The 12912-nt window shown below is 39.7% G+C and overlaps 1 protein-coding gene across 10 annotated transcripts in view; it reads right to left on the bottom strand.

Annotated features, from left to right (window-relative positions):
- Positions 1-12912, bottom strand: part of THSD7B (thrombospondin type 1 domain containing 7B) — a 1235876-nt gene that overhangs the window by 30114 nt on the left and 1192850 nt on the right. For all 10 annotated transcript variants that reach the window (XM_053214974.1, XM_053214976.1, XM_053214972.1 and 7 more), the window contains 2 exons: positions 11501-11616; positions 9215-9332 (listed from right to left, as the gene is read on the bottom strand). In XM_053214974.1, the coding sequence (XP_053070949.1) occupies positions 9215-9332; positions 11501-11616 (234 nt within the window). The remainder of the gene's footprint in view (positions 1-9214; positions 9333-11500; positions 11617-12912) is intronic.

Here is a 12912-nt window from a genome sequence, read left to right as displayed (position 1 = left end):
AAGATAATTTATTGTATAACACCTTCTGTCATTACAAAAGTATCCTTTATTATGGAGGGAGGGACTAAATTACATAAGTGAATACAATCTTCTTTGATACAGAGATGACATAGAATATTCTTGCTTCATTCTTCTCCCTTCCTTATTCTGCTTGCTTTGCTCCCATTGCCCTGAGAACACCAGTTCTCCCCACTACCCTCAAATAAATCACTTCAACAAGAATCCCGATCTCAGACTCTGTTTCAGACACAATTATTAATACTCTCAGTTCATAAGTTGAAGCTCAGAGAAGTTATATATATACAAAACTTTTTTTTTTCTTCAAAATCACGCAGCTAGCAGGATTGGAACAAAGGTCTATTTTATTCCAAAAGCATGTGCTTTCCCAGGATCTCATCTGGTCCAAATCAGGTGTCAGATGCTACAGTGTAATTGTTAGGACACTTAGACAAGTCTGAGATGTGTACTTAGGCCTACCCTCTACAATAAATGTGCTACCTGCGTTCATACATTTCATATTTTCCTTTAGTAAAAAGTAATTAAAATTATAGTATTAACACCTTCCACTCTGATAGCTCTTTATTTGCTTTTGAGTACTTGTCACTAAATTTCTGAAAGCAGTGGAAACTTACTACATTGTCTAAAATGTTCAGTTGATTTCATAGGGCTCTTTATACTGCCATCTACTACTTAATTCTCTTAACAAATATCACTTAGAGGCATATGGTTGTCTCATTTGGTAAGGCATATGATTCCTGATGTCAGGGATGTGAGTTCAAGTCCCACAGGTGGTGTGAAGTTTACTTAAAAAGTTAAAAAAAATATTGCTTAGATTTTTTTTATCCAAATTTAAGTGTAAATATCGTTTTAAATATACACTCTGGTGGACATGGATTTGGGGTCAATGTTCTTTATTTTTTTTTAATTTTTTAATGTTTACTTACTTTTGAGAGAGACAGAGACAGAGACAGAGAGCAGAAGAGGAGCAGAGAGACAGGGAGACACAGAATCCAAAGCAGGCTCCAGGCTCTGAGCTGTGAGCATAGAGCCCGACGTGGGGCTCAAACTCACAAGCTGTGAGATCATGATCTGAGCTGAAGCTGGATGCTTAACCAACTGGGCCACCCAGGCACCCAAAGGATCAGTGTTATTTTCTAATATAACAACATGAGTAAAAATGTTGGTCCCCATCTGAAACTTAAAGACTGATCTTCGGCCTATGTTTGGCATTGTTATAAATGGAAGATAAACAGTTCTGCATTCAGAGCTATGGTGCAAGGGTTTCTCCTACAGAGGGATTGCTTGGCCTATCTGGAAATTGCTTCAGGCACCCATGTACCTGTCATCCTAGAGAACGCTCAGCTTAGGTAAGATATAGATTCCAGAAGATTTTCACAGTAAAGCAGACTAGTCCAAGCCATGACCATCTATCTGGGAGTGAGGTATGCTAAGCCAGAACCACAGGTTTAGAGATCAAGAGAAGACCATGGTATCATGGATTGCAGTAGGCTTTCCAAGAATAGAAGATTAGGCACCTTTGGTATTGCTTGGCAATAAAGAGCTCCAGACTTCTCTGTTAATGCGTTCTAGCCATCTATCTTTAGTTCTACTCTCAATAATCACATTTAAGTCCCATTAAAAGCTAACAAAATTTGATGGACCACTGTAAGAACTTACATACAGCAGAAATACCCCAATAAGAAGTTCCCCATGTGACACAAGAAGAGAAGGGCAGAGAGAGTGATTTTAGCCATCCTGCAGCTACTCTGTCTGTTAGAGTCACACATTTCCTGTCAGTAATATTAGCTCCCTGCAGCTATATTCCAATGAGACAAACCAGATAATATGCAACAATGTTGATAATGAAACCAGTAAATATTTACGAGGCTGAAAATTCAGAGGGACTTCTTAAAGCCCTTGCTGCCCCTTTGTGTTCTTTAAAATTTTTTTTAATGTTCATTTATTTTTGAGAGACAGAGAGACAGAGCATGAGCAGGGGAGACGCAGAATCCGAAGCAGGCTTCAGGTTCTCAGCTGTCAGCACAGAGCCCAACGTGTGGCTCAAACCCACAGACTGTGAGATCATGACCTGAGCCAAAGTCAGACCCTTATGCAACTGAGCCACCCAGGCGCCCCTGCCCTTTGTGTTCTAATCTGAGATCCATTTCCTCTGCTTATTTTTAAATATATGTATATATTAGGAGAATTTTTATAAAGTGATATAGCACTCAACACAGGGCCATATACACAACGTGAACATTTACAAGTACAGTGTCAGAGGCAAAGGGGCAAAATGGGGCTTTGGAGACACCTGAACATGGGTTCAAATCTTTCCTCCATAACAAGCTGCATGACCTTGAGCAGATTATTTAACTGCTTATCACCTCATCTGTAAAGTTATACCTGTCCTTTATAGTACTGTTGTAAAAGTTACGAAAACACTCCTGGCTCCAGTAATTGTGCCACTGAACAATATATGTTAAAAATGAAATGTTCTAACATTTCATTCATTTACAGATAAATAGTATGAGTTATGCAAAGACTAGTTCAAAGTCCTCTGACTTGCCATTAGAAGACCCAACTTGAAAACCTAGATCTCCTGGTTTCTTGTCTGGTCTTTGGTTTTCCCCATTCTATAATTTTATAATTTAGCTTATTATTCTCTTGTCATAGGAACTAATTACTTGATATAATTTTCAATTGTTATAGCAATTGGACTGTGCCTGCTCAAGGATACCACACTGATCACATATTATACAGATACTAAAAATGAAGGTTACCAGCTTACCTTTGCTTAAAAGAAAAAAAATGCTGGAAATCACAAAGTTGTGGTACTTTGGAGTTAACACAATATTATTTTTTCATTATAGGGAAGAGTTGACAGAAAAATTATATGCCATTTGGGAGATACAAAGTCAGAGTGGATTACATAAAATAGAAAAATATAAACTCATATACATTGAATTAAAAATATGAAATAGGAAAAATCAGTTTGAGATTAATAATACTCTTAGAATGTTATCGGTTAAATAATAAATAATTCATGAAATGCTAAATTTAGGGAGTTCTACATTCCACTGAACTGATGAAAATTCAACAAAGAACATGACTAATCCAAATATTAAGCTATTCTATTACAAGCTTTGATCTTTGAAATCTACCTAAAAAGATCCCTTAGTGGAAGCTTAGAATCAGTCTCTGTCTAAGGTGAAATAAATTGGATTCGAACTGTTCTGACCTTGAAATCTTTAACACAATTAGAAAGTATATGCCAAGCATCAGGTGTACATTAAAGAGATAATCCAGACACTTGGAAAAGAGAGAAAGAGCTCATTTGAAAATCTCTCCCCAGATCAATGTAGTTCTGCGGGTTTGACAGCGAAGTGTGGCTCACGGGGAAGCATCTAGGACATCTAGCACACCAGCATTTGCCTGGCAGCCAGCGAATTCAGAAAGTGAGACAACTGTGCGAACTTCTGATAAAGCAGTCAGCCGAGAGCCACAGGTGCTGGAGTCAGACTCCCATGCAACTTGCTTGCCCCTTTAATGTGACTAAATAAACTATCTCCTCTCGTGACTTGTGCCCCATTGCCACCACCAGTTGGAAAAAAGGAAAGAGGCTAACAAAAGACAGCTACTGGTGTGCTGTCTCAGAAGAGACAAGGCACAGATGCTTTTCAATGATAGTTTCCAACCTCTTCAGCTCCAGAAGAGCTTATTGCTTATTGCGCTTAGGCTGTGCTGTGCAAGGATCAAGGCATGATCTAAATACATGATTCTCTCATTTTGGAAACACTCTCTGCTTGTGGCAGGGGTGGGTGATGATCAGGGAACAGTGGTGCCCTAAGTGGAATCAGGGAGAAGTTTGGGGGCTGAGGGGTATAATGCAACCACAAAGGCAGTCTCAGCACCATCCTGAGGGTGGGTGCTTAAAAATTCAAGGGCCATGTATCCTAGTCTTCTTTGTACTGTTCAATTTATTTATTTTTTTAAGATTGAAATCAGGCACAAATTAGAAAAATGCTTATTTTTTAGGTTTTTGTTTGTGGGTCCTGATATCGAGGCTGGAATATAACAGGTAGTCAAAAAATGCTTGTGAAATTGAAGAGCAGCCTACTAAAGAAAATACCAGTTATAAGATCTATGGCACCTTGTCATTCAATTTTGACATAGATATTGGCTCTTCAGTGGCCTTTCTTCCCTCATCCCTCACTCCCTTGCAAAACACTTGTTCTACTTATTCTCCATCACATGATCTGTTTTGATTTCATCATTGGTTTCATCCTAACCATCTGTTATTTTTGTGTTTATTTCCTTGTTTACTTGCTGTGTGTCTTGTTATCACCATCCAATTTTTCACTGGATTCAGTGGGACTTTGAATGTCAGGGGTCTTTGCCTGGGATCTTATGTGTCCCATACACAGTGTAGCTTCTGCTCTTGGGAGAATGCCTGAAGCTCAGAAAGCATCCAGTGAGTATATACGTAAATCATAGGAATACACTTCTACAGTCCTGCCTTCCAGAACAGTCATCTAAATAGTATGGTCACCATATAATTTCTTTTTCACATTGTCACTGTTGACAATGAAAGAGGATGCTGTTAAGTGCCAGGATAATAGGTATAAACTTTACAAATCCTTGTTGAATACATAAAGGAACAATGGAATACATTCATATTTAGATCACTGGAGGGTTTGACAGATATCAGGATTATGGAATAATTTTTTTAAAGGTATTATTACATCTGACAATTCAGGAGATCAAGACATCTAAAGGTCAAGAAAGGATTTCCAAGAAGTCATGCTAATGGAGTTTTAGAAACTACCTAGTGGTGATTTGTAACCAGTGCTATATTGAATATCAATGGATACTATTTAGATGACTTCCAAGTGCTTTATGCAAGTTGATTTCTCCCAAGTAGTTAACATCCCTTCCCTAATCCCACTGGTACCTTAGTTCACACAATTACTTCCTTAGGAAACCTTTGATTGTTTCTCTTTGTTTATTATTCTCTGGTTTAGAAAAGGTGAATTTAAGTTCAAACTCTAATAGCCTAGAATTCTCCAATAGTGGGATTCAGATTTGGAAATGTTTTTTTCATTTGTTTGTTTTTGTCTTCCTAATAGACAACCAGGGTCTAGGGAGTCCACAGCACTAACAGAACTGCTTGAAAAATTAAAGTAATACTTTAATGCTAAACTTACAAATAGGGGTCTTATTTGTCAAGGTGGTATATTAGCACGACACGGAGATCTGTCATGTTTCACTGACTTGGTACAGTGGCAGAATTAGGACTGCCAGGCAAAAATAATAATGAACGGATCTGATTCCTTTGCATTGAATACGTTCTAAGGTAATGTACCTAAGACATATGCATTTAGTTAGAGGGCCAGGAAACCAGTCACTGGCAGGGGTTGGCTGCCTTTGGGCTTGTGATCCAGTCTGCAGGCTCTTCCACTTCCAGCTTTCTTCTATGATCCAGAGCCACTTGGGCAATGACAGATATTAACTGAAATTCCTCCGATGTGTCACCTATTGTGCTCATAGGAACTGAGGGGATTCACACATGAAGAACCCAAATGGCGTTTGGCCCCTCAGACGTGCAGACATTGCAAGTGATTTGAGGCATGCAAGTTAAGAGTAGTAGGAGGCGGTAGTGCAGTGATGGTAAGATGCTCCACACTCAGGGATGTGACCGAAATATACTGTATTAGAGCAGAGAGAGCCTATGCACCAGTGGAGGGTGATGGGACTAGAGAGGCAGGCACAGGTGAGATCCCACAGGTCTTTGTGGACCATGCTTGCAATATAGGACCTCATCCTTTCTCTACTTTTCCATGCTACCCTTTACCACCATAAGAGTCAACACCTCCCAGAGACCCATGAGGACAAGACTGCAGTGTTTATAGCTGTAGAATAACCAGGCTGAGTCACTGCTGGACAGAGGAGCAACCAGTTGTTCTGACTAAATACATCATTAATGTGAAAAACATCTCTCATTTGTATGTCTTCAGCGAACTCATCAACATACAATATTACCTATTTGCTTGTTTACTGTCTCTTGTTGCTCAGTTGCATTGTAAACTCCATGAGAAGAGGGCAAGTATCTACCTCCCCCGAGTGCTGCAATCCCCAGCACAGTGAACCAGAACTGGCACATGGGTATTTGTTTAATGAATAAATTACTCTTAAGTCAATAGGAAAACAATTGTTGAAATTTGCATTTTTTGAGAGAGAGAAAGTGCACACGTGCACACACACCAACCCACCCGCGCATGTGAGTGGGGGAGGGGCAGAGAAAGGGAGATCCAGAATCTGAAGCAGGCTCCGGGCCCTGAGCTGTTAGCACAGAGCCCGATGCCGGGCTTGAACTCACAGACTACGAGATCATGACCTAAGCCGAAGTTGGACACTTAACTGACTGAGCCACTCAGGCACCCCAGAAGCAGATTCCACACCCATTGCAAAGTCTGATGTGGGGCTTGATCTCACAACCCTTGAGATCATGACCTGAGCCTAAATCAAGAGTCAGCTGCTTAAGGAACTGAGTCATGCAGGCATCCCTCAAATTTGCAATTAAAAAAATTTTTTTAAAATATTTATTTATTTTTGAAAGAGAGACAGAGCATGAGCAGGGGAGGGGCAGAGACAGAGGGGGAGACACAGAATCCGAAGCAGGCTCCATGCTCCAAGCTGTCAGCACAGAACCTGACATGGGGCTAGAACCCATGAACTATGAGATCATGACCTGAGCTGAAGTCGGACACTCAACAGACTGAGCCACCCAGGCACCCCACAAATTTGCAATTTTAAAATACACTTATGCTGTGACCATAATGTGATTTTGAATGGGGTGAAAGGATGAGAAATGAGATTGGGAGACAGAGTGACTAAGTCTATACGATAATTCTTAAAAGATCCTAAGTAGTGTCCGATGACCCTCTCTACTCTTGGCAGCTAAGAAGATGGAGACAGAAATTAACATAAAATAAACACCTATTATGTGTCAACTACTGTGTTAGGTGTTCATATACTTCATATCATTTAATTCTCAAACCAAAAACACCTCCAGTGTGCATAAATTCCATTTTATAGATAAAGAAGCTGAGATTCAGAAAGATTAAGTAATCTGCCTAAATAGCTGCAATTTGAACCTAGATTTACCCAACTTTCAAGTGGATGCCCAGTTGGAAACTACACCATGCAGCTGATCAGAATATTTGAGGAAAAGCAGGTCAGTCACTGAAATCTTGGGTTTAAGGTTTGCCATTTGCTTTCCTGAGGTTCTTTACAGGCTCTCAACTGTGCGGAAAATGGCATGTTATTATTGGGCATTTGGACTCCCACGTTTTCATTGTGAGTGATGCTCTTTGCAGAAGTAGTTTTCAATTTCCTTAGTCACATTTTCCTAATACAAATCCCAGCTACTGTTTTTTGCTCTACCCTCTCCAAAATCTGACAGCTCAGTTCACAGGTGAGCCCCTTTTCCAGGCTGCACCCTGCCACAGTTACTCAGACAATCCCAACTGAGGCAGAGAATTATCGGCAACGCCAGCACACTCATTTCAGAGTAGCTCAGAAATTAGCCTATGTACTACTGCCAGTGGGCCAGTCACAGAACTTCTGGGAATCTGTTCCCAAGTATTTCTGTTTGACAGTCAGATGCAGGTCTTGGTGTACCCTCCTCCCATCTTGATTCCATGATTCCTGCAACTTGCAATTCTTCCCTTCATCTCCTCTGCTTAGTGCCTAATCATACAACAAGATTTTTCCCTAGGACCCTAGTCTAATTTTCTGACGTTTACCTTGTGAGAAATTAAAATTCTTTTTCAGGACCAGAGTCCTATCCTAAACCACAGGTCTGTGCTTTCCCATTATGCTCTTGTGCTCTCTTCCATGGACAATGTCTTGGTCCCTACTTTGGCCCAGTGCTGGTGTGCCCTCTATATAGCCATTTGTCTAGCTCCTGAGTATCAGTTGCCCTTCAATCCTTGCCATTGCATATCATTTGCTCACCGGCATCCTGGGAACTTGTGGTCATGATTTCTATCTGTTCACCACAGATGTAATACTCCTTTTTCTCTATAGCGTAACACTGTTGCTAAGAATAACTGGCCATCTAGAGAATACATTTGCTGCTCAACCATCTTGCACTGAACTGGGAACATGGGACTAAATTTTGTATAATATAGATGATGGAAGGATGTGTGCTACTTCCAAACTGGCTCATAAAAACCTGCACAGAGCCAACTGGATGGCACCATTCGGCTAATATTGGTTGTATTAAAGTGGTAGATTCTCCATCAACCTGTGTCCTTGATTGATTTTTTAAAGTGCAAGCAACACCTCCTTTTATGTGAGTGGCAAATTAGTCTCCAGTCAGGATATTAAGCGATTGTGATTTGGGGGTTTGCCCAACACAGGAGTCAGCTATACTTACATAGTACATATTTCTTCCAAAAACCAGGGAGGCCAACATTTTTTTGGGTTGGTTGAGCTTATGACCTTCTGAGCGAACACTGTCCCACTGGTCTAGCAGCTTCTCTGGTGTCTGCCACTGTTACCAAGTCAGTTTTGCAACCTCTGCCTAGAAGTAAAGGACTCATACAAGACCAAGTTCTATATCTCTTCCCCTCTGGGTCAGGCTCATGTTGCCTCCAACTGGTCAACATGCCTTATGATCATTTGTCAATTTATGGCGTACAGAAAGGCATTTATTTTTTTTCCTTTTTTTTAAGTTTTTTATTTGTTTTGAGAGTGGGGGTGGGGGAGAGATATGCAGACAGAGATGCAGAGAGACAATCCCAAGCAGGCTCCACACTGTCAGCGTAGAGCCCGATGCAGGGCTCAATCTCACAAACCATGAGATCATGACCTGAGCCGAAATTAAGAGTCAGACGCTTAACTGACTGAGCCACCCAGGCACCCCCAGAAAGACATTTAAAAACAAAACTGTCTGGGTGTGCCTGGGTGGCTCAGTGGGTTGAGCATCAACTTTGGCTCAGGTCATGATCTTGCAGTTCATGGGTTAGAGCCTGGTATCAGGCTCTGTGCTGACAGCTCAGAGTCTAGAGCCTGCTTCAGATTCTGTGTCTCCCTCTCTCTCTGTCCCTCCCCTACTCGTGCTCTGTCTCTCTCTCAAAAATAAAAACATTTAAAAAACTTTTTAAAAGCCAAACTGTTTACTGGAAACAAACATAGGGAAACCAAGTACCTCCATGGCCACAAGTCTTTGAACATTCTGTCCAAGCTGTCCACCCTGAGAGCTGACAGTTGACTACACATTCCACCAGGCAGTGAATGCTCATTCTCTGGGGCTTCTCCAAGTTACGCTGTAGATGGAAATAAAGTATGATTTTATTGAAGAATCATATCACTGTCAAAATAAATCACTATCCTTTCATGGGAAAGACTATTCTATGCCCTTTATGCTACAATAATAATCTTTCTACATCTTTGCAGGGAAAAATATCCTCTCTTATAGAAATTGGTGGGAGTCACAGAAAATGGTTGTCCTTACATCACAAATGAGAAATATATTGGCCCAAATTTATTTTTATGAGATCCACAACTCTAGAATAGACCTGCAATTAGTGTTCTGGGAGAGTAGGCAGTTAGATGCCACAGAAATCTGTCCTTGCTTAGCAAACACAGAATCAGGAGGATGCCTCAGTTTTAAATTCAGGTACCTTGCACTTCTGGATGGGTCAACAGCACATAGAGAGCTCAAAATTAACAGCTATCTAGGCTAAAAAAATAATCAGGATAAAAACAAAATCAACAACTATGCTCATTAAAAAGATCAATTAGGTTGAAAACATAACCATACTCTTAATCATGGGAAAAGTTGGTGCTTTGGTTTATTTCTCGCTTGTCGTCTCTGAAACCAGCATCTAGGCAAAATCTATTGCTTTTGGTAATGGCCAAGCTAGAAGAGATCTTAGTGAGAGAATAAATCATCTAAGAAATAGTGAAAGAATAATGAAAAATTCCACTACAGAAATCATACACCATGTGCTTATTTAGGAAAACTCTGACATTGAACACATGTTAAATGTTAGCAATGTCCACACCAAATTAAAATTAATGATTTTAGCATGATTACATGCTGCATGGGCAAAAAAGAAATTACCATATAGGATCTATGATCCATTTGAGATGTATGGATATTCCAGATAGGTTAATAGTTTGGGACTTCTTTAATATTCTTTAAATATTTATTTAACATACATACATATTTGGAAACTGATTTTTCTATTAATGAATAGTTCATATCTTACTTTGTATCAAAAGAAAAAAATTATTACACATACCAAATGTAACATTTTCAACTTATTTGGAGTTGCTGCAGATTGGCCATTTATTTTTCCTGCAGACTTCTACAGAGGCAGATTCAATGAAATGTTAAAATAAATCACTGACACATGGTGGACAGAACTTTGCCCCATATTGGCCAGTTTTACAGTTTCACCAAATGGAATGTTCACCAGATAGCCTGGTCTCAAAGTGGTTGTGTGTCTATGGCTATAATGTTAGTTAAGAGAGCCATGTTTTAATACTTAAGTATTATCCTATCAAGTCAGGACAGGTGAGCAAAATTTGGTTTTGATTCTAATTTCACTTGTGGACTCCACCTATCTTAGGAGAAATGGTACCAATTTTCATTAGACAATTTGTGAGGGAAGCTTCTGTGGAAATAGGAGTTCACTGACCCTGTGTTTTCAATTTCCAAAGTTTGGAATTTTCAATTCTAAAAACTATGTTGGTGATTCTTCTAGTGTGACAGCATATGGTCATTCTTATTTCTATTAAACTGTCCCCGTAGTGATTTTCACTTTGACGTTGGGGAGGGAATGCAACTTACTTGGAACAGCTTTGACTACAGCATTTGTCCAAACTATACAGTTCATCACAGGAAAAAAAGGAACAGTAACATTACAAAAATTCAGAACTCACTAACTGGCACTTTGTAGGGAGGCATTTTAACTTAGATTGAGAAGAAAAGTACAACTGTGCTATTAATCTAGTAAGGCTTTGCTAAGCAAATTAGGAGTATATTCTAATAGCAAGTGTCAGTGTTCGTCTTATGTGCAAGGCACAGTGTTTATCAGACATGCAAATGAATCACCTGCCTAATACAGAATCATATCTAAATATTATAGTCACCTGATATGAATAGTTTGTTAGCATGTACATCTATATAAGTTCTGGAAGTAATACAAATAATTGTTTAATCAACCCATTTCCTCAGTGCAAAATAACCTTTCCTGGTCATTTTGACTAAGTTCAAACTAGTGAGGTATAACTGTGCTATACCAGTTACAACTGAGCCCTAGTTTGGCAAGAAGGAATCAGAGTTTGTCATTTATACCAAGTGTCAAGACGGTAGACTAATATTACAAACAAACAAACAAACAACAACAACAACAAAACAAACCAAAACCAAAACCAACAAAAAAGCCAAAGCCCCTAGCGTGAGATACAAATACAAACCAATTACCTGCTCACACTGGTCCACGCCAACTGGCTTGCCATCGCTGCGTACACAGCTCAGCAGGCGGGTCCTGATACCTTGTCCGCAGGTGGCATTTTCATTCAGCTGGCATGTGCTCCACTCTACAGGTATAGGATCACCACACTGAGTTTCAGAATTATGGTCATGTGAGCAAAATACAACAAACCTTTGATTGTTTGCATTGGTGAGGCAGGACAGCATCTACATAATCCCAAAATAACTTCCAGGTGGCTTCAAAAAGCCATGCAATTCTTTTACTGCAAAACAAGTAAACCACCAAATCAAAGTGAGCTACCTTCCTAAGTTTGCTTTCTAAAAGTAAAAAGACAGATGGTTTGTTGGAGACCGTGTCACTGTTGTGCTGAAGAGGAAAGGAAAGACACCAACAAGGATGGTAAAGGAAAACTAGTTACGAATCATCTGTTTGCTGGGGGATAACTGATAGAAAAGGAACCCAGAGATGATGCTATTGCTTAATGTAACCCGAAACTATTTTCAAGGAACAAATCCAGTCATCTAAACCATTTGGTAAAGTTGGTACAGTGGAGCTTAAGTGTCTTAAGACACTTGCCTGAGAAAGGAAAGAGAGGTACCTCAGAACTACACGAATGTTACAGAAAATCTAATTTTTTTCAAATTATTGTCTCAGGAGAGAAGGTTTTATTTATTCATTCATTCATTTATTTAAATTTTTTTTAAATTACTTTTGAGAGAGAGAGGCAGAGTGTGAACAGCGGAGGGGCAGAGAGAGGGGGAGACACAGAATCCGAAGCAAGCTCCAGGCACTGAGCTGTCAGCACAGAACCCAATGCAGGGCTCGAACCCACAAACTGTGAGATCATGACCTGAGCCGAAGTCAGATGCTCAACCGACTGAGCCACCCAGGTGCCCCCAGGAGAGAAGGTTTTAAAGATCTGGATAGTTGCATTGCAAACTAGAAACTGGGAGTCTGAATGAATTATGCCATAATTAATCTGATTCTTAAAAAAAAACAAAAACAAAAACAAAAACCAACTCTTACTTTTGGTGTGATTAGAAAGAATGGTCTTTGATGGTATACATCAAGAACCTCTTTAAGGACACTTCCCATTTGATAAATGACCTACATATGAGTTTAACGGGAATAGTAAACCAATGCAGAGTAAAATCAGTATTTTAAAGACATGCTCTTCCAGTAAAGCAAATTTCACTTATTTCTGAAAAATTACTATAAAAATCAAGGATCTGAAGCACCTTTAACTAAAGAAAGAGGGCAAATACATTAAGTCATCTTTCACCAATAAAGACAATCGGACTGCCCCACCCCACCCCCCAGAATTCATTATGAAGTTTTCTATGTGAGAAATATCATAGTGCCACTGTGACCTCAGTGGGGAATTTGTTTCAGAAGAGACTAT

This window comes from Acinonyx jubatus, chromosome C1, assembly GCF_027475565.1.
Source record: "Acinonyx jubatus isolate Ajub_Pintada_27869175 chromosome C1, VMU_Ajub_asm_v1.0, whole genome shotgun sequence".
Classification (NCBI taxonomy): domain Eukaryota; kingdom Metazoa; phylum Chordata; class Mammalia; order Carnivora; family Felidae; genus Acinonyx; species Acinonyx jubatus.
The sequence above is the reverse complement of the archived record's forward strand: the minus strand, read 5'-3'. Positions and strand labels throughout refer to the sequence as shown.